Source organism: Scyliorhinus canicula, chromosome 10 (assembly GCF_902713615.1).
Source record: "Scyliorhinus canicula chromosome 10, sScyCan1.1, whole genome shotgun sequence".
NCBI classification, from domain to species: Eukaryota; Metazoa; Chordata; class Chondrichthyes; order Carcharhiniformes; family Scyliorhinidae; genus Scyliorhinus; species Scyliorhinus canicula.
This window is the reverse complement of record NC_052155.1, coordinates 115,131,065-115,152,646: the sequence shown is the minus strand read 5'-3', so window position 1 is coordinate 115,152,646 and position 21,582 is coordinate 115,131,065. Positions and strand designations below refer to the sequence as shown.

General features: G+C 45.4%; 1 protein-coding gene across 2 annotated transcripts in view; it reads right to left on the bottom strand.

Moving 5' to 3' along the window:
* Positions 1 to 9,477: 9,477 nt before the first annotated feature.
* terf1 (telomeric repeat binding factor (NIMA-interacting) 1) overlaps positions 9,478 to 21,582 on the bottom strand; it is a 90,466-nt gene continuing 78,361 nt past the window's right edge. For both annotated transcript variants that reach the window (XM_038809602.1, XM_038809600.1), the window contains 3 exons: positions 15,872 to 15,978; positions 12,634 to 12,719; positions 9,478 to 11,090 (listed from right to left, as the gene is read on the bottom strand). In XM_038809602.1, coding sequence (XP_038665530.1) covers positions 10,920 to 11,090; positions 12,634 to 12,719; positions 15,872 to 15,978 — 364 coding nt within the window. In that variant the 3' untranslated portion in view covers positions 9,478 to 10,919. The remainder of the gene's footprint in view (positions 11,091 to 12,633; positions 12,720 to 15,871; positions 15,979 to 21,582) is intronic.

The following is a 21,582-nucleotide window of genomic DNA, read 5'->3' as shown; positions in this document are numbered from 1 at the left end:
AGCTGAAGCAGAAACTCATTAATAGTGACTCACTGCTTCATGTCGAGAGGCAAGAATTAGTGACTAAAGCGCCGAGGGCACCCCATATCTAAGTGTGTGGTTAAAGCACGTCACTGGCCAATGCAATGGTGTAAACCTAAAGGTGGGAAAAGTGGGGGATGAGAAAGCAGTCATGTTTCTTCTGTAACCACAGTGATCCAGAGGCCAGGTATGTGTGTGATGCCAACTCGGTTTATAATGTTTCTTTGCCATATTGATTTAGCTGGCGCAGCAGCGGAGCTCAAACTTGTTTTTCCTCCCCTTCCCAGAATACGGGGTTATTCTTATTCTGTCTCAATTCAATTCCCACAAACTCTTGCCACATTCCTCTATGTGCAAAATAGGATAGGTGGGGTTACTGGGTTATGGGGACAGGGTGAGGGCGTGGGCCCAGGTAGGGCGCTTTTCAGAGGGCCGGTGCAGATAAGATGGGCCGAATGGGGAGGCCCCTCGGCACTGTAGGGATTCTATGATCTTCCGGTTGGTTCCCAGCCACTTAGGAACATAGGACTTCTGAGCAGGAGTAGGCCATTCGGCCCTTCAATAAGGTTATAGCTAATATAGCTTGTGGTCTCAACCCCACTTTTCCTTCTGACCGTCCCGTCATAAACCTTCATTGACTCCCTTGTCATATTAGCGAGAGGCAGCACGGTTTTGTGAAGAGGAGGTCGCGTCTCACTAACTTGATAGAGTTGTTTGAGGTCACAAAGATGATTGATGCAGGTAGGGCAGTGGATGTTGTCTATATGGGCTTCAGTAAGGCCTTTGACAAGGTCCCTCATGGTAGACTGGTACAAAAGGTGAAGTCACACAGGATCAGAGGTAAGCTGACAAGTTGGATACAGAACTGGCTAGGTCATAAAAGTCAGTAGCAATGGAAGGGTGCTTTTCTGATTGGAGGACTGTGACTAGTGGTGTTCCGCAGGGTTTAGTGCTGGGACCTTTGCTGTTCGTAGTATATATAAATGATTTGGAGGAAAATGTAACTGGTCTGATTAGTAAGTTTGCAGACGACACAAAGGTTGGTGGAATTGCGGATAGCGATGAGGACTGTCAGAGGATACAGCAGGATTGAGATCATTTGGAGATTTGGGTGGCGAGATGGCAGATGGAGTTTAATCCGGACAAATGTGAGGTAATGCATTTTGGAAGATCTAATACAGGTAGGAAATATACAGTGAATGGTAGAACCCTCAAGAGTATTGGCAGTCAGAGAGATCGAGGTGTACAGGTCCACAGGTCACTGAAAGGGGCAACACAGGTGGAGAAGTTAGTCAAGAAGGCATACGGTATGCTTGCCTTCATTGGCCGGGGCATTGAGTATAAAAATTGGCAAGTCATGATGCAGCTGTATAGAACCTTAGTTAGGCCACACTTGGAGTATAGTATTCAATTCCAGTCGCCACACTACCAGAAGGATGTGGAGGCTTTATAGAGGGTGCAGAAGAGATTTACCAGGATGTTGCCTGATATGGAGGGCATCATTTGAATTAACTTGGTTTGTTCTCACTGGAACTAAGGAGGTTGAGGGGCGACCTGATAGAGGTCTACAAAATTATGAGGAGCATAGACAGAGTGGATAGTCTGAGACTTTTTCCCAGGCTAGAGGGGTCAATTACTAGGGGGCATAAGTTTAAGGTGCGAGGGGCAAGGTTTAGAGGAGATGTACGAGGCAAGTTTTTTACACAGAGGGTAGTGGGTGTCTGGAACTCGCTGACGGAGGAGGTGGTGGAAGCAGGGACGATAGTGACGCTTAAGGGGCACCTTGACAAATATATGAATATAGAACATACAGTGCAGAAGGATGCCATTCGGCCCATCGAGTCTGCACCAACCCACTTAAACTCTCACTTCCACCCCATCCCCGTAACCCAATAACCCCTCCTAACCTTTTTTTGGTCACTAAGGGCAATTTATCATGGCCAATCCACCTAACCTGCACGTCTTTGGACTGTGGGAGGAAACTGGAGTACCCGGAGGAAACCCACGCAGACACAGGGAGGACGTGCAGACTCCGCACAGACAGTGACCGAGCGGGGAATCGAACCTGGGACCCTGTCGCTGTGAAGCCATAGTGCTATCCACTTGTGCTACCGTGCTGCCCAATAGGATGGGCATGATGTGGAGATGCCGGCGTTGGACTGGGGTGAGCACAGTAAGAAGTCTGACAACACCAGGTTAAAGTCCAACAGGTTTGTTTCAAATCACTAGCTTTCGGAGCACAGCTCCTTCCTCAGGTGAATGAAGAGGTATGTTCCAGAAACATATATATAGACAAAGTCAAAGATGCAAGATTTTGAATGCCTTTGAATGCTAGCATTTGCAGGTAATTAAGTCTTTACAGATCCAGAGATAAGGGTAACCCCATGTTCAAGAGGTGTGAATTGTCTCAAGCCAGGACAGTTGGTAGGATTTCGCAAGCCCAGGCCAGATGATGGGGGATGAATGTAATGCGACATGAATCCAAGGTCCCGGATGAGGCCGTACTCACGTGTGCGGAACTTGGCTATATGTTACTGCTCGGTGATTTTGCGTTGTCGCGCGTCCTGAAGGCCGCCTTGGAGAACGTTTACCCGGAGATCAGAGGCTGAATGCCCTTGACTGCTGAAATGTTCCCCGACTGGAAGGGAACATTCCTGTCTGGCGATGTCCGTTCATCCGTTGTTGCAGCGTCTGCATGGTCTCGCCAATGTACCACGCTTCAGGACATCCCTTCCTGCAGTGTATGAGGTAGACAATTACCATGGCAGGGTTGTGTGGTGTCGTGGTCGCCGTTCTGAAGACTGGGTAGTTTGCTGCAAACAATGGCTTGTTTGAGGTTGCGCGGTTGTTTGAAGACAAGTAGTGGGGGTGTGGTGATGACCTTGGCAAGATGTTCGTCTGCATCAATGACGTGTTGAAGGCTGCGAAAAAGATGTCCTAGTTTCTCCGCTCCGGGGAAGTACTGGATGATGAAGGGTACTTTGTTGGTTGCGAAATCCTACCAACTGTCCTGACTTGAGACAATTCACACCTCTTTAACCTGTGATTATCCCTCTCTCCAGTTGCTCCGCCTGGACCTGTAGACTTAATTATCTGCAAAGACTCGCATTCAAAGTATCGTCTTGCATCTTTGACTTTATCTATATATATGTTTCTGGAATCCAACTCTTCATTCACCTGAGGAAGGATCAGTGCTCCGAAAGCTAGTGATTCGAAACACGCCTGTTGAGCTTTAACCTGATGTTGTAAGACTTCTTACTGTGCTTTCCCCTTGGTATCATTGTACATTTTCTGCAAGTCTGCCTATGCTCACAGTAAATGGAATAGTCAAATTTATGATGTGCAAGTGTCCTAAATGCAGTTGTTTGTTTTTATTATAATCCTGTGCAAGACAAATTGTCTAAACATTTTCCAGTTTATGGAGGTTACTTTTCAATCTAGACAGTGCAGCTTACCAAGTTCACAAACATTGCGAACCAAAAAATAAATTAAATTGAACTGAAGTAAAAAATTACCATTTAAGTATTGGTGAAGTTAGTGCTCCAAGGCAGACCTTTTAAAATATCAGTTGGTGTCAGTTTTCTGTGTTTGAGAATGTGCCCCTTTTGGATCATGTGCTTCCCCGCTGGGTCACTGTGCGGAGTCTGCACGTTCTCCCCGTGTCTGCGTGGGTTTCCTACGGGTGCTCTTGTTTCCTCCCGCAGTCCAAAGACATGCAGGTTAGGTGGATTGGCCATGATAAATTGCCCTTAGTGACTAAAAAGATTAGGAGTGGTTATTGGGATAGAGTGGAAGGGCTTAAGTGGGTCGGTGCAGACTCGATGGGCCGAATGGCCTCCTTCTGCACTATATGTTCTATGTTGTTCTATGTTCTCATGGTAGCTGTTCCCAGCCTTCCGCCTAATTTGTCTATTTTCCCCCACTTTGGTACTATCACTGAAGTCAGGCACTCAGGACAAGAAATGAATCAAATCTGCATCTTATTAGGTTATACCACTGCTTGACGATGCTTTACTATTGCAATGCATTCTCTTTTTAAGAACAGCTGTTAGAAGCAACCACTCCAAAGAGCTCAATGGAATGCAGTGACCAACTTGATCATTTCTGACGGCAACCAGGGTGGTTCTTTTGGGCAATATTTTGGGAAATTCAGTTCAGTTGATACAAGTGCACCAATGAAAGTATGAACAATAGGAGTATCTAGTTTCTCATCCATTCCAGTCATACAACACTTTTCACTTTTATTTAATTCATTTTTTTCCTTTCCATTTTCACTTGTCTGTCAAATCATGCACCAACTAAAATGAGAGAGGACAGCTGGATTTCTGAACTGAAGAGGTGTGCAAGACAAGAACTATATGGAGATGACCATCCTATTGATTTTACCTCTATTCTAATTGAAAAGTCTTGCTTTCCATTAGCATTTCTCCACATCATGACTCAGACCAGAAACTCAGATGAAACAAGATAACGTATGCCGTTTCTTCAATTCTTTCATGGGAGCTGGGTATCATTTCCTCAACATCTGCACCAAATGACTTCCCACTCTTGATAATTTCAACCTCTACCTTAACCCATTATGTTTTTGCTCCTCAGTTCATTGCCCTCATATCCTCCTTAAATTTCTCTCTCTCTCTCTTAATATAAACTCCCCAACCCATTTTTATCCTCCTGCCGTTTCACCGGATCTTGCTGGACCCATTATATCAATTACAGAGAAATCCAAATCTGATCACTTTGTTGTATCACTTGCTGTGCACACTCTCCTTCCTGCCCAAAACCTAGCTCCTTCAGTCTCTGCCCTTGGAAATTCACTTACAACTTAAATTTCAAAATCTTATCATCTACCTGTTGACCCTACGTTTTCCACATTTCTGCAACTACTGATTTACTCAACTGCACCCTCACTTCCACCTTTGATGCTTTTGTCCCCAATAAAATTATTCCTCTTTCTCATCTTGGTCATTCCACCTGCTAAGCCCTCATTCTTAATTTCAAAGGACACAGACTTGAAAGGGTATGACAGACAACTGTTTTGGCCATCAGGTCTAGCTCTCATCTACTCATTATTACAGGATCATTCTGGATTACTAAAATAACCCCGGCTTCTTTTCTCTACTGCAAAGCCCCTCTGAAGCCCCTCTCCCACTGAGTTCAAGGGACTAATGGATTTGTCACCAAAATTGAGACAATCCAGTCAGCTGCTTCTGTCACATCCCTCCGATCCTCTAGCCCACCTGACCAAACTTCCTTTAATGCTCTCCCTGCTCTCACTTTGAACTTGCATCTTTCTCTAGTTTTTCCCTTATGTACCCACTCTGAGCACGTTGTGCCCCTATTCCCAATCATCTGCTGATCACCAACGTCCCATCCTGGTCCTCGTTAACAGATATTGTTAATGGTTCTTACTCCATGTGTTGCTCTTCTCTCCTTTAAATCTGTAGTCATCACCTCACTCCTCAAAGAAAAACTCTTAAGGGGACTTACAGTGATGGCGGGCGGGAGGAAGCCGCACAATGGAGGGCTCCTGTTCGGGAACGGCATTTCCGGGGCTTTAAGCCCAGTCCCAGGGTCCACGGAGGCAGCAAAAGTAGGGAGAAGGCACAGAGGAGGCATAGTAAAGGAAAATGTCGAGGGTGAGCAAAACAACGGCCGTAAAAAATACAGCTGAAGGTCCGTCGGGGGGGGGGGGGGGGGGGGGGGTGGAAAGGTCACCAAGGAAAATGGAGGCTGGAGCACCAGGTGAGGCCGCATTGCTTACGGCTGAAGAAATAACTACGGTGATGGCTGCGGAATTCGAAAGGCAGTTTACACAATACATGGAGACAATGAGGAAGGAGACGAGGGAGGTTTCGAGTGAGCTGGTGGAGAGGGCGATTTCGATGATGGCGGTGGCGAGCGCAGTGGCGGAGGTGCGGAAGCAAGGGGAGGTGCTGAAGGAAGTGGAGGAGACATTATCGCAGCACAGTGATCAACTTACCTCGATGGGGAAGGAGATGGAGATTAACAAGGATCTGCGAGGAAAAATGGTAGACCTGGAAAACAGATCCAGGCGACAGAATTTGAGGATTGTGGGGCTGCCCGAAGGAGTTGAAGGACCGAGGCCAACTGAGTATTTTGCCGCGATGCTGGCGAAACTATTGGGGGAGGGGGAGGGTCCCTCCCGATATGAACTGGATCGAGCTCATCGGTCGTGGAGGCCTGTACCAAATGCGAGTGGGCCGCCAGGGGTAGTGACTCTATGCTTCCGTAAGTACAATGTGAAGAAGGTGGTCCTGTGCTGGGCCAAGCAGAAGCGGGTGGTGCAGTGGGCTGGAGCTGGTATACGTGTATACCAGGGCGTTACGGTGGAGCTGGCGAGGAGGCGGGCTGCCTTCAACCGGGTGAAGAGGGCACTGTACATTAGCAAGGTGCAGTGCAGCATTGTATATCCAGCGAAGGACTTTTATTTTGGAATGGCGGAAGCAGCGCAGGAGTTTGCGAAGGCAGGACTGTGGCAGAACTGAGAAATGGCCATATGCCAATGTAACCTCATGACTGTATTTTCTTCTTTTTGGTTTCACTGCGTGTGGGTGTATGGGCTAAAGGAGCCAATGTTGTATATATTTGGACAAGGGAAGTGATGGGACTTTCACTTGAAATGAGGGCTCTTTAGGGTGTAGGTGGATGTGCGGGGTTTGTGCTAAAAGGGGATTTCTGGGCTTTCCTAGGGCCGGGCAGGGGCCTCCACCACGCTGGCCAGTTTAAGCCGGCCAGTGAACGGGCGTGAGGTGGGGTGAGGGGCTGCGGCCATCGGAGCCTGGCAGAACAGGGTCCGAGGGGTCTTGCGGGGGGGGGGGGGGGGAGAAAGGACCCGAGGTTGGGGGGGAGGAGTTTTACAAGAGGCAGTGGAGGGGAGGGGTTTGAAGGGGGGGGGGGTGTTTTTACAACTCTTGGGTATTATGCACGTTACTCTTTCAGAGGTTGGGTGGCATTGGGGGGGGGGGGGGGGGGGTGGGAGTGCACTCCATAGGTTAATGGTGACCATGGGTGGTCCCGGACTCCCTTTTTCTTTGTTTTTTGTTTCCACCGTGGGTTTGTTTTATTGGATGCATATATTGACAGGTGGGCCGTTGCTTGGGGTGGTGGGAGAATGGGATCGTTGTTATTGTTAAGGGGATTGATTTTGTATTTGTTACCGTTTACTGTCTATGGGTGGGGTGTCAATTTTGAAGGAAAATGTGAAAATGGGGAATAAAAACATTAAAAAAACTCTTAACCCTATCATTCCTGCAAACTAATGTTTACTCCAACCTCCCCTTTCCTCTTCAAATTCTTTGAACATGTTGTCGTCTCCCAAATCCATTCCCATCTTTCCAATGTTTGAATCCCTTCATCCAGGTTTCCACTCCTGCCGCTGTGTGGAAACAATTCTCACCAAAGTCATAAATGACATCCAACGTAACTGTGACAAAGGTACACTAGAACTGTTATTCTCAACCTGCCTGCAGCTTTTGATATGGTTGACCATTATGATCCCAGTTGATTTTACTAATGAACAGGAAGATCCTAGAACGAAACCCTGCCTCAAATGATTGCAACATTTAAAAAAAAAATTTTTTAATAAAAGAAAACGTGCCCTTCCACATTCTATCCTCTGCAAATCTGGGGGCACCAAAACGCTGTTGCCCACATTTTAACTTGCTAAAAGTCCCCTTTTCCTATCATCCATGCTTGCCTTCAGCAGCTCCTGTTCAAGCAACATCTCAACTAAAAAATTCTTCTCGTTTTCAAATTACTCCTTGACGGCCTTCTTTTCTGTTATTATCCCCAGCTCCACAACACGAGAGCTCAGACTGCTTCAATATCCGAGGAATCTCAAATCACAGAATTGTTACAGCGCAGGAGGCCATTTGGCCTATCGTGTGCACACTGGCTCTCCATGTGTAATTTACTGGTACCGAACGTTGCGCAATCATCAACAACCCCACCTCTGACCTTATGATGGAGGGAAGGCCATTGATGAATTAGGTAAAGGTGGTTGGGCCTTGGACTCTACCGAGAACTCCTGCAGTGATGTCCAGGGACTGAGATGATTGGCCTCCACAGACACAACCATCTTCCTTTGTAACCCTTAAGGCTCCAACTAGTGGAGAGTTTCCCTGGTATTCATTGGCTTCAATTTTGCTAAGTTATTTAATGCCACAGAAAGTTAAATTCTGCCTTGATATCAAGGGCATTCTCGCTCCCATCTCATTTCTGGAATTCAGGTCTTTTGTCTTCATTGCCAGTTCAAATCTGCAACCAGGAATTATAACGGTAACTTACTGGCTATGCAATTATTCATTGAAATTCAATTATTTTACAAAGAAGAATGCTGCTGAAAATGGATATTTAGAACTATGCAGAAACAGCAAATTGTAACTATACATTTGGAAAAGGATTTTGAGATCTCTTGTTCACACCATCACCTTCCTGTCACGTTTTAAGCTCAGTGGGCTAGACAGCTGATCTGTGATGCAGAACCAGGCCAGCAGCGTGGGTTCAATTTCCATACCAGCTTACCCGAACAGGCGCCGGAATGCGGCGACTAGGAGCTTTTCACATTAACTTCATACTTGTGACAATAAAAGGTTATTATTATTATTTGATCATATATAGTATTCACTAATCGAGAAGCCAAACTCAGGTAAATTGCTTTTGGTTTTTGTTTCTTCCTCTTGCAAAAATTGTGATCCTAAGAAAATCAGATTATCCACTTTTGCAGGCATTGAAAACTTTGCAGTTCATGTATGGCCAAAGAAACTAAATGTTCACCGAATCTTGGGATGAATTACATTGGAAGGATGCAACAAGACAAAATACCGGCGGCACGTGGTGCAGTGGTTGGCACTGGGACTACAGCGCTGAGGACCCGGGTTCGAATTCCGGCCCTGGGTCACTGTCCGTGTGGAGTTTGTACATTCTCCCTGTGTCTGCGTGGGTTTCCAACCCAAAGATGTGGTCAGGTGGATTGGCCACGCTAAATTGCCCCTTAATTAAAAAAAAACATTGGGTACTCTAAATTTGTAAAAAAAAAAATTAAGACAAAATACCAGTAATAAATACTCAGTTAGACTGTGAAGAACTGGCTCAGCATTCTTGCTCAAGCGATAAGTCCTTTAATTAACAGAATAATTCTTGAAATTTACATATATTTTTTTTAAACTTACAATGCTTCTAATCTACATGGGAAATATGTCAATGATAGTAGAGAACATGTTATGGCTAAATGTTGCTTTGAATAACAAAGATGACATATAACAAATATTGCCACATCACTTTGGGTATTCTGGCACTTATAAAATACTGAAGGCATCTTAATGTTTGCAAAGTTAAATATGCAATGGAAAAAATAAATGTTCCATGCATAATATTAGCAATAGAATTGAGAGTCAGATAGGGGAAAAAATGTTAATAATGAGATGAATACTGTAATCTGATCTCAAAGAACATTTATTTACAAAATATACAGATATTGGAACTGGACAATATTTTAACATTTTATTAAAACACCCCCCCCCAAATTTAAACCAAGCTTGTCATTCGACAAAGGGCATGTAACAGAGACTCAAGTGCTGCTCTTCAGTTCCCTCCTACTGCAATTATATAAATAAAATCAGGAATACACCATCTTCTTACTGCACATCAAGTACACAACAGATTTTATACTCTGCAGTTAAATTACATCACAATGTGGAATATGCATAATGTTGAGAATCATTTTTGAGAATCCTATAAAAATTGAGAATCCTAGAAAACCCTGAACTCCCAACATGTTATCGTTCAGCCAATTCAAAAAAAATTTCTGCTGGCAGGTTTCTCTTCCCTTTCAACTTGGGAAAGATTTGGACTGAGATTGCAGACATTTCCACAAATTACTTTTGATTCACATTAAACTAAATGGGGACATCACACATTTATGGAGTAAAACTGGTCCTGCCAGTTTTTGTTGTCTCATCACTACCAAACTAGGAACTTGTAAAATCCATCGCAAAGGTCTGTTCCAATAACCGCCACTGAGACAAGTGCTTGAACTCCTGGCTTTAAGTACAACATGTTAATAGGACATAAGACTACCAAATTATTTTCATATCCCCATCTCACACAGAATCTGGTCATCACTGCCAATATGTTCTTTTGTACCAATATTACTAAAATATCACTGTATGGAGATATTCCGTAAAACAATTTTTAACATGGCACTCAATTATAGCATGGTGTGAACTTTTCATTGCAGATTTTATGCTAAATGACAAACACCAAATAGAATATTCAGCACTTCTCACAAAGCAAATCGATAGACTCTCATGTTTAGTACCCAAGAGCAGGCTTTGGTCTAAACAGGCTTTCATATACAAGTCTTAAATAAATTGCTTCCCATTCACCAAGTTTGAACCTCAAACTCTGGGAAAGATTGAAAAACAAAATTGTTATGTCTCGACTGGTCTCCGCATTACTTTTAAATAGCATACCATTAAGATACTGATTGGACAAAGGTGTAACGTGGAATGGTAGCCGACAAAGGATAGATTTGGGGACTATCAAAATGTGGCAGTGTATGCTCCCCACCTCTCCTTGGCTTGGCACATACAACAGAAACATTATGCAGTTGTCCTATTTCACAAAGCATACATTTCATTACATAATGCAAGACATAAACAGAAATCACAATAATGGTACATTTGAGAAAGGTAGTAAGAAGTCCAGCTCAAAGCTTATTGAATAAGCATAGATGTTTCAAAGTGATGGATCTGGCAGTTAAGTAGATTGATCTACATGTTACCATAAAAATGTGAAAAATATCACCAGTCTATCTCTTCATTTATGATGGTGGCCAATCACTCTGTGTAGTTTTTTTACTGCTATATTTCTCAGCATTAATCATCAGAGTTGACCATGCCAAGCTTTTTCATGGTTCTCCATCTGTCCTTCAGCATCACACTGGTACGATTGTTGAATTCATAGTGCTCCAGAATCTTGCTCCAACATCCAGATCCAAATCTTCTTGCTCCCAACTTCAGTTGCGCATCTTCGTTCCTTGACCAGGGCTTTAAAATAAATATTTATTAAAATACGATGGAAGATGACTTGTGGGTATTTATCAATTGTATAAGTTAGAAGGGAAGCATTTTAATGTCGGCAAATGTGAGGTCATTGACGTTGGACCGAAAAAAGATTGACCAGGATACTTTCTAAATGTTGAAACACTAGTGACAGTGGGGGTCTAATATAGGGACATGGATTTGGACAGCATGTTGAGATGGACTCAGCCAAAAAGGACGGAATTCTTTTGTGAGAATGACACTTATGATCTCTAATAAATGCAAATGCTTCTATGCCATTTCGAATAGTTGGAATTATTAGACTTCAAATGGGTAGAAACATTAGTTTTCCTTTTGTTTCCCACCTTCAAGACTGTGGACCAATGCATTTGTACTAAATCACCAAAGTGACTTCAACATTTCAGTATTTAATACAGTTAGTGCATGTAATATCCAGGATAAAGTCCATACCAACAACATGACTTTGTTGGATTATATATATGGGAAGCAAAGGCCTACAACAGCACTACACAATTCTTTTTCCAATATGAACCCATTTTAACTCATTACCACCGTTACAAGATATTTAGGGATGGGCAACAAATGCTGATCTGACAGCAATGCTCATACCCCATTAAAGAATAGATAATTTGTAGATAGCTGAGAGACTCCAATTCAAGAGTCAGTAACAACTACCACATCAATTTATTTATTTCCCTTAAGTATTCTCCATGGGGCCACACAAATCTTTTAGTATTGTTCAGAATTTGGAGCCAGGTTTCATTCTGCAATGCAAGAACTTGCCAACAATGTTTTTTAAATTTCATGAGTACACAGAATCAGAGAATCCTTACAGTGCAGGAGGCCGCCATTTGACCCATGGAGTTTGCAGTGGCTCTCTGAAATATCATTCTACCTAATCCCATTTCCCTGCCATATCCCCATAACCGTGCACATTCTTTCTAGCAATCCAATTCCCTTTTGAATACCTCTATGAAACCCACCTCCATCACCCTCTCAGGTAATAAATGCAAAGTACTTGGCAGCATGGTGGCACAGTGGTTCGCACTGCTGCCTCACAGTGCCAGAGACCCAAGTTTGATTCCGACCTCGGGTGACTGTGTGGAGCACCGTGCCTGCGTGGGTTTCCTATGGGTGCTCCGGTTTCCTCCCACAGTCCAAACATGTGCAGGTTAGGTAGATTGACAATGCTAAATTGCCCCTAGGTGTGGTTACGGGGATAGGGTGGGGTTTGGGCTTGGGTGGGCTGCTCTGTAAGAGGGTCGGTGCAGAATCGATGGGCCGAATGGTCTCCTTCTGCACTGTAGGAATTTTATGACTGCTGGAAATATGAAATAACCTGGAAATTTATAATTCCACCCCACCGGATTGGTAAATGAGCGAAAATGTGTATATTGAATAAATGATCAAATAATCAGCTCTCTTCTACCCTGTCTTTATAAAATAGCTTAGAAAGAAGCTTAAGTTTTTAAAATGATTTCAACAATGTAATTTTCAGCGCCTGATTTTTCCTTTATCAAGTACTTACTCTTTTCTTCCTCTGCACTTCTGAATTAACTGATATATTTTGCTTTTTGCTTTCCACCAGGTGTCCATTACTAGTGATTTTCTTCTCTGTAAAAAAAGAGCAGGCAATATTGGTACAGCTGCAAAAGCCTTTATCTTCCCTCACATTATCCCAGTAGATCGAAGCATTGCTAATTTTAACATTAGAATCCAAGTTTCTAAATAAACTGTGCTTTTAAATACAATGCCCTCAACACTCGTGGCTTGGCTAGCTACACACATTATACCAACAATTTGAACTTGTACTTCAAACGAGATCTTGTTAAAACACTTAATTTCTCCCCCTACTTTAGTGTTTCAGCATCCTACATCATTTCCAAACTGACAAGTTGGGAAGGTGACCTGCATCCAGACCCGTGTGACTTTTATTTGATTTCGACTATTGAACACCTCAAGAATGGAGGTGGAGAAGTGGAGTACAGATGAATGTGCTCCAATTTTCTCCTTCATTTCTCTGGAAGTTATAGCTTCTGGTCTCTCGTGTTTTCAGTGGCGTGAAGTCAGAAACTTCCAGCATAGGAATTACAAATACAAAGCTGTGTCTTACACCCAGTTGCATAGCTCCTAAAATACTCTGATTAGAGCTTTGGTCAGTGAATTCAACTTATAAAGTTAGGCATGGGGTTTAAAAAGAAGTTCACTATTTATTATTTTAAAGCCATAAACAAATGAGAAATGGGATGAAAGGTCAACTCACTAAAATAACATATGTTATACTTAATCGTGTAACTTTACTTGAAAAAAATCTCAATTACTTAATGCCCATAGATTAGCAGGCAGGTCATTCAGGCAGGATTCAGAATCCGACGACAACTCCTATTTATGTTGTGCCTTTAATGTAATGTAAACATTCCAAGCAGCTTCACAGGAATGTTACAATGCAAAATCTGTACTGAGTCACAAAAGGAGATATTAGGACAGATGATAGTTTTATATAATAATAATCTTTATTGTCACAATCAGGCTTACATTAACATTGCAATGAAGTTACTGTTAAAGCCCCTAGTCGCCACATTCCGGCACCTGAACTGGTACACGGTGGGAGAACTCAGAATGTCCAAATTACCCAACAGCATGCCTTCCAGGACTTGTGGGGGGAAACCAGAGCACCCGGAGGAAAGCCACGCAGACACGGGGACAACGTGCAGACTCCGCAGTGACCCCAAGCCAGGAATTGAATCTGGGACCCTGGAGCTCTGAAGCAATAGTGCTAGCCAATGTGCTACCATGTCACCCACATCTCGACTAAGGAAAGAGAGCTAGAGAGGTTTAGGAATATACTTTAAGAGTTTAGGGCCTAGAAGGCTGAAAACACATTCACCAATTGTGAAGTGATTAAAATCTTGATGCACAAGAGACCCAAATTAGAAAAAACACATATCTCAAAAGCTATGGGGCTGTATGGGAGGGCAAGGCCATGGAAGGATTTGAAAACAAGGATAAGAATTTTATATTCAAGTCATTGATTAACTGGGAGCCAACATAGGTCAGCAAGAATGGGGTGCTGGGCAAATGGGACTGTTTGTGGATTAGGTCAGAGGGTAATGGAATTTTGGATGACCTCAAGCTTTCAGAAGATAGAATGTGGGAGGCCAGCCAGGAGTGCATTGGAATAGTCACATCCCGAGGGTAAAAAAAAAGGCACAGCTGAGGATTTTATTCTATGATTTCAACAGCAAATGAGCCGGGAGCAGGGGTGGAGTTGGACAATGTTGCGAAGGGGGAGAAAAAGACGGTAAATGATAGCTCAGCTATGATGTCACAAGCTGATTGCAGGGGCAAATGTGACACCAAGATTGCAAACTGAAAGTTTTGCAGTTGTGGCAAGGGAAGAGAACAGTTTCTGTATTCCTAATATTTAGTTGCAATAAATTTATGTTCATCTGGTACTGGATGCTGGACAAGCAGTCTGACGCCTTGTACTAGAGGGGGGGTCACTGAAAATATATGGAAACACTACTTTCAGTATATGAATGAATGAATATCGCTTATTGTCACGAGTAGGCTTCAATGAAGTTACTGTGAAAAGACCCTAGTCGCCACATTCCGGCGCCTGTCCGGGGAGGCTGGTACGGGAATCGAACCGTGCTGCTGGCCTGCTTTTAAAAGCCAGCGATTTAGCTCAGTGAGCTAAACCAGCCCCTATATAATTATTTGAAGCTGGAAAATCTGACATGTTAGGAGGAAAATGCAACGGCGTGTGACGAATTGGCTGGCTCTTTCGGTATAAACACAATGGGTCAATTACAGCATTCTGTGCTGTATAATTCTATACTTGCAGGCCCTTGCCAGCGCCATTTGATTGTAGCAGCTGAAACACAATCTTTCCAATGCAAGATGATATCAGCCTTGCTGAGTGATGGAGATTACCTCTAAGCAAAAGGCTGTGGGGTTCAAGTGCCATTTCAGAGAAATAATCTAGGCTAACAGTACCAAGGGAGTACTGTGCCCCATGAGATGTTAAAACCAAGGCCCTCAGCTGCCCTCTGATGTGGATGTAAAAGATCTTCCTGGCACTTTTCAAACAAAGCAGGGGAGTCTTCAAACATTTATTCCTCAATCAACACCCCCAAAACAGATTATCTTGTTCTTTATCATATTTACAGCATCTCAATGTCATAAAGGTGTGTTAAGACGACAAGCACCTTTGTTTTTCTTGCCTTACTGACGTTATATTCAGGGCCACATCCAAAACATTCTCAGGAAGACCTCATCATATCAGACCATGGACCCAGACCAAAAAAATCTCTCGATGAACTCCTGATTTCAATCATGTAATACAGCCAGTCCACAAAAGAGCAGCAAAGAATTTCTCACGGAAGAGTTGAAAAAACATGAATAAAACTGTAGGCTACTTTTCTATTTTAATAGGACTATTACAAGTTGGGAAGATTTTGCTGATACTTAATTTTTTTTTCATAGAGCATACAAAGGAGGGAATATACCAATTTTCAGCTCAGTCAACAATTCATAATCAAAAATGTATATCCAGTTGGGGGAATATGTAGCTATAAATCCATTTAGAACCACAGATAAAGGAAGGTTAGCTGGCTACAACTAATAGTACCAGTGCAGTAGATTATTTTAATATCTCTAGATCTTGTCTGTTGTTCAGAATGCAAGGCTGCAATTGGTAATACAGTTAACTATGACTATAGACCAATCTATGCTAATCAATCATTTCATTCTCAGAAACCTACTTTTCACAGTTGACCTTTTTCTGTTTCTTGGAAAACCTTTGACTGCTTCAGACTTCATCGGTTTCCAAACTTGATGCTCAACAGAACTGTAAAGACGCCTTTTAGATCTGCAAGAAAATGTATTTCGTAATTTCAGCAAAACGTAATACTTATATATTTGCTAACAAGTAGCGGGAAATGACTTTTGGTGGCAGCATGTAGAAGGTTGCACATAAGGTAAATACCGCCAGAGTCCTTGTTTTTTGGTCCTCTTTGCCCGGTTCCCAGGGGAAATTGGTTAACAAACCCAACCTATTTTAATTGTTTTTGATGAAAGGATGTCAAAAAGCCTTGAAAAAGACAGTTGGAAAGAAGGGTAGGAGTGGTAGTCCTTCGACGGACTCAGAGAGAGTGCGAAGCTCACTGGGAGGAAAAACGTCGGAGGCGACCTCGATGGGTGGGACCGCTATCAGAGTGAAACGCTGACTGAGGTAAAAGCATTTGAATTTGAGAACATTTCGGTAAACACTTTGAAGGACAAGGAAGGGAGGTGGTGAAGACCCTCAAAAAGTCCACTGAGGACATGCTGGGCCCGATAAGAGAAAAGTTGGGAAGGACCTCAGAGGCCGTGAAAGACGTACTGAAAGGGGTGGAGGTGACCTTGTCACCGTATAGCAACCAAATAGCCTCGTTGGAAGCCTAGATGCTGGTGGTGGATGAGAGTTATAAGGCCTTGAGGGCGAAGGTCGAGGACTTGGGGAACAGGTAGAGAAGGCCGAACCTCAGAATCATTAGGTTGACGGAGGGGGTGGAGGGCCCAAGGCCAACCAAGTACTTTGCTCAGAAGTTTGCCAAGTTGTTGGGGGGAGACGGGGATGGAACGACTAGATGTCCCCTCCTGAGCTGGATAGGGCCCACTGAATACTCCAGCAGAGGCCTCGAGCGAATGAGCCACCGCGGGTGACCATAGTTCATTTCCACAGCTACCAGAAGGAGGAGCAGGTACCAAAATGGGCCAAAGAGATGCGAGGTGGGAAGGAAGCAGCATCCAAATTTATCAAGATGTCGGGGCAGAGATCGCAAAGAGGCATGCGGCCTTTAATAAGGCGAAGTCAATGCTATTTAAAAGTAAAGTGTGTTTTGGAGTGGCGAGGTTGAGAACTAAGCAGAACTCAAAAGATCATTTTTTGAGATTGTGGAGGAGGCGGAGGCTTTTATCAAGGACTAAGGACTTGGACTTAATTGAAAGTGTATGAATGGGACTTTAATGGGTGTTGAAGGGATGGGATTGTTTGGGGATGTTTCGGTTTTTTGGACACATGTTTGGTTAACTGGGGGTTATTGTTCTGTCTTGGAGTGTACATGTTGTTGGGGGAGCTTGGGGGGAGCAAAGTAGTCGGGGGTAAAGGTTAAGACAGCTGGTGTCGTTGTTAGTGGGGATGCATGAGGACTCTATGACACAGTTTTCCCTGCTGCAGGTATCAATATCGCTGACTAAAGAAGTACCCCATGGAATGTGGGTCGTACCTCCCTATTTTATTACCTAATATGGTCGTCAAGATACTGGCTGATGTGTTAGCAGAGGTTGGAACCATGACTTCCTCAAGTGATTGAGGAAGATCAGACGGTTTTTGTCAAAGGCCGGGATTGTCGTCCAATGTGCGGAGATTGCTAAAAGTGGTGCTTTCCCCATCTGAGGGGCCTGATCCAGAGGTCATCGTCTCATTAGACGCTGAAAGGGATTTTGATACAGCAGAATGGGGGAATCTTTTTGCGGTTATGGAGAGGTTCGAGTTGAGGCCCAAGTTTGTGTCATGAATACGCCTGTTGTATAAAACCCCCTTGGTTAGTGGCCGCACCAATACCACAAGCTTCGGGTACTTTCAATTAAATAGGGGAACGAGACAGGGGTACTCCCATGTCCCTACCCTCTTGGTTGCATTGGCGATAGAGTCCTTGGCCATCGGTTTGAGGGCTTCGGGTTAAATGGACACGGATAATGATGGGAGGGGTGGAGCATAGGATGTCCCTGTATGCTGATGACCTTTTACTTTCGTGACAGACCCGGTCCCTACCATGGGTGATATAATGGAGCTATTGAGGTGCTTTGGCTCCTTTTCAGGTTAGGAGCTAAGCTTGGAAAAGAGTGAGCATTTTTCGGTGAACCCCCCGGGGAGGGGAGCCAATCTAGGGGTGCTACCATTTTGCACGACTGGTTCCAGCTTTATATATCTGGGGGTCCAAGTGGTCGGGATTGGGCTTGACTTCATAAATTGAATTATACCAGTTTAGTGGGTAGAGTCAAGACTGGTGGGGTAACTATCCCCTGTCCTTGGCCGGCATTGTTCAGTCAATCAAGATGGGCATTTTGCCACGATTTTGTTTCTGTTCCAGTGCCGATTTCCTTCCGAAATTCTTTTGGGGAAGTTGATTGCATCCTTTTTATGGGCGGGCAACACCTTGAGGATTCGTAGGGCAGTCCTTCAAAGGAAAAGACAGTCGGGTGGGCTGGCGTTACCAAACCTGATATTTTATTACTGGGCAGCTAATGCAGAGGTGTTGGCTTGGTGTAGTGATCTGGGGGCTAATTGGGTGTAAACAGAATAGGGGTCATACAGGGGGTCTGGTCTGGGGGCACTAGTGACGGCCTCGCTTCCGGTCTCACCGACAGAGTATTCATCAAACCCAGTGGTTGTTTTCACTTTGAAGATATACAGACAATTTCAACTTTTTAAATTGGAGTCACTTTCGAATCATCTGTTTGAGCCTGCAAGATTGGATGCCATGTTTGGGGGTTGAGAAGGGAAGGACCTGGAGAGAATGGGCAATTTGTTCCTGGAGGTGCAGTTTGCCAGTTTAGAGAAATTGACCGAAAAGTTTGGGCTCTCTAGTTCAGATTTATTTCGATATCTTCAAGTTCACAACTTTGCGAAATGGATTTCCTGACATTACCAGTAACGCTGCCTACCTCTGTAATGGAGTGTGTTCTTTCATTCACAGGACCGGAGGAAGGGAGTAATTCCAACTTTAAGAACGGATTATGTCGGAGGATTCGTAGTCAGTGGAGTGGTTTAAGGCTAGGTGGGAGGAGGAGCTATGGCTCATACTGGATGACGAGGTATGGGTTGAGGGCCTTCGTAGGGTGAACTCCACATCCTCGTACGCGAGGCTTGGTTTGATCCAACTTCTTTTTACAATATTTTTATTACGTTTTTAACATTTTATACATAACAAAGAAAACACACCTCAGACTTCTGGTGACGGCTCCTGCTTGAAGGTGTTTGCTCTTTTTACCTGTGTTTTAGGTAGATTCGGTAGAAAAGTAGAGCAGAGAGTATATGGGAAGAAGGTCTCCCCTGGATGGGCATGGTTACAGGCTATCAGACCTGGCTGAAAACATTGAAGGACCTGGCGAAAGAGTTGGAGGAGACTTGTGGCGCAGTTCCAATTACGGAAATGGCAGAGGGGAAAAGATCGTCATTGGTGGGAAAGCTGCAGATGGAGCAATTGATGGGCTTCATTAAAGAGAGGTTTCGGCAGCAAAGGAAGAAGATGCAGAGCGACTGGTCAAAGGCGATTGAGAGGGGGGACTTCCGGTTGCGGCTATGACCAGCTAAGTCGCACGTTTGGCGGCTCCTGCTACAAAGGTGTTTTCGTGCCGATTGGAGGGCCCCAACGGCGCTGTAAGGACAAATCCCGGTGGGGGAAGGCTCCCTGAGGAGAACCAGACCAACTTTATGGTCGGTACCCGGAGTGGGGTGGTAAAAAAAGCAACAGCAGCTCCCCAAAAAAAGCGGGGGAAGAAGACCAAAATGGCGGCCGGTGGCGCACCCGAGGAATGGAGGAAATGGGCGGAGGAGCAGCAGGCCGCTCTCCTGCGCTTCTTTACGGAGCTGAAAATGGAGCTCTTGGAGTCAATGAATGCGACGACCACCAGGCTGATGGGAGCCCAGGCGACCCAAGAGGCGTCGATTCGGGAGCTGCAGCAGGAGATGACTGTGAGGGAGGAGGAGGCCACGGTCCTCGTGGGAAAGGTAGAGGTGCACGAGGCACTCCACCTGAAATGGCAGAGCCGTTTTGAGGAGCTGGATACCCGAATGAGGCGGAAGAACCTGAGGATCTTGGGCCTGGCAGAAGGCCTGGAGGGGTCAGACCTCCCGGGATACGTAGCAGAAATGCTGAGCTCCCTGATGGGGGCAGGGGCCGTCCCTTCGCCCCTGGAGCTGGAAGAGGCCTACAGGGTCATGGCTAGGAAGCCAAGAGCAAATGAGCCCCCGAGGGCGTTGCTGGTGCGGTTCCAGCGACTCAGCGATCGTGAGAGAGTGCTGGAGTGGGCCAAGAGGGAAAGGAGCAGTAAGTGGGAGAATTCGACGGTGAGGGTCTACCAGGACTGGAGTGCAAAGGTGGCTAAGCGGCGGGCCCGGTACAACCGGACGAAGGCGGTGCTACATGCAAAAAGGATCAGGTTCGGAATGCTGCAGCCAGTGCGCTTGTGGGTCACCTACAGGAACCAACACCACTATTTTGAGTCCCCAGAGGAGGCGTGGGCCTTTGTACAGGAAGAGAAACTGGACTCGAATTAGACCCAGGGGGTACTTGGCGGCTGTGTCCGCTCGGGTACTTTCAGCTGAACAAGCGGTTCGTTTTTTTTTTTTCGGCCGGGTCGGAACTGGGCATCTCTTATTGGAACGGTTTCCTTTTTTTTTCTTCTTTCCTTGTTTGCATCTTGAACTCTTGCTTTGGGTTTTTTTTTCGTTTCTTCTGATGTTTTTTCCCCCCTTTGCCAACTTCCCTTAGTTATTGTTATTGTGGTTATTCATGGTTATTTATGGTTATTTATACTGTTTGGTAGAGGGCGACTGTTAAGTACATTGTTATTTGTTATCTATTTGTTATTTATAATGTTAAGTTGGGGAGGCGGGACGGGGGGAGAGCAGATCGGGGATATGGGCTCCTAGGGGGGGTTCTTTACAGGCATGGACGGGGACGGGGGTGGAACTGAAGATGGCGGGGTGGGGTGTGGCAGGGCGAAAGCGCGGGCTTTCCTCTGTTTTCCCGCGCGCGGGGCAGAGGAGGGGGGAGGGGAGGAGTGCGGGGCGTGGCTAGCAATGGCGACCTTTCCCGCGTTGGAGCGGGGCCAGGGAGGAGTGGCAAGGGGGGGGGGAGGCCCCCCCCCCCCCCCCCCCCCCCCCCCGAGCCGGGGGGAGTCGGAGTGTGGCAGGAGCAGCCGGGTCAGCGCAAACCAGCTGACTTACGGGAGTACGATGGAGGGTACATCGCGGCTAGGAGGGGTCCTAGCCTGGGGGGGGGGGGGGGGGGGGGGGGGGGAAAGACCAGAAACGGGAAGTGGAGGACTGGAGAGGTGGGGGGAGGGGGCCATCGCCATGGGGAGCGGGTCAGAAGGGGAGGGTCGACCCGGGGCGAGCAGGGAACGGGACATGGCTAATCGGCAGGGGAAGGGGGCGGGTCGTTCCGCGACCCGGCTGATCACTTGGAACGTGAGGGGGCTGAATGGGCCGGTCAAGAGATCAAGGGTATTCTCACACCTGAAGGGACTGAAGGCTGATGTAGCAATGTTACAGGAGATCCATTTGAAGGTAGTGGACCAGGTTCGCCTGAGAAGGGGGTGGGTGGGACAGGTGTTCCACTCTGGATTGGACGCAAAGAACCGGGGGGTGGCGATTCTGGTGGGAAAGAGGGTGTCGTTCGTGGCGGAGGAGGTAGTGGCGGAT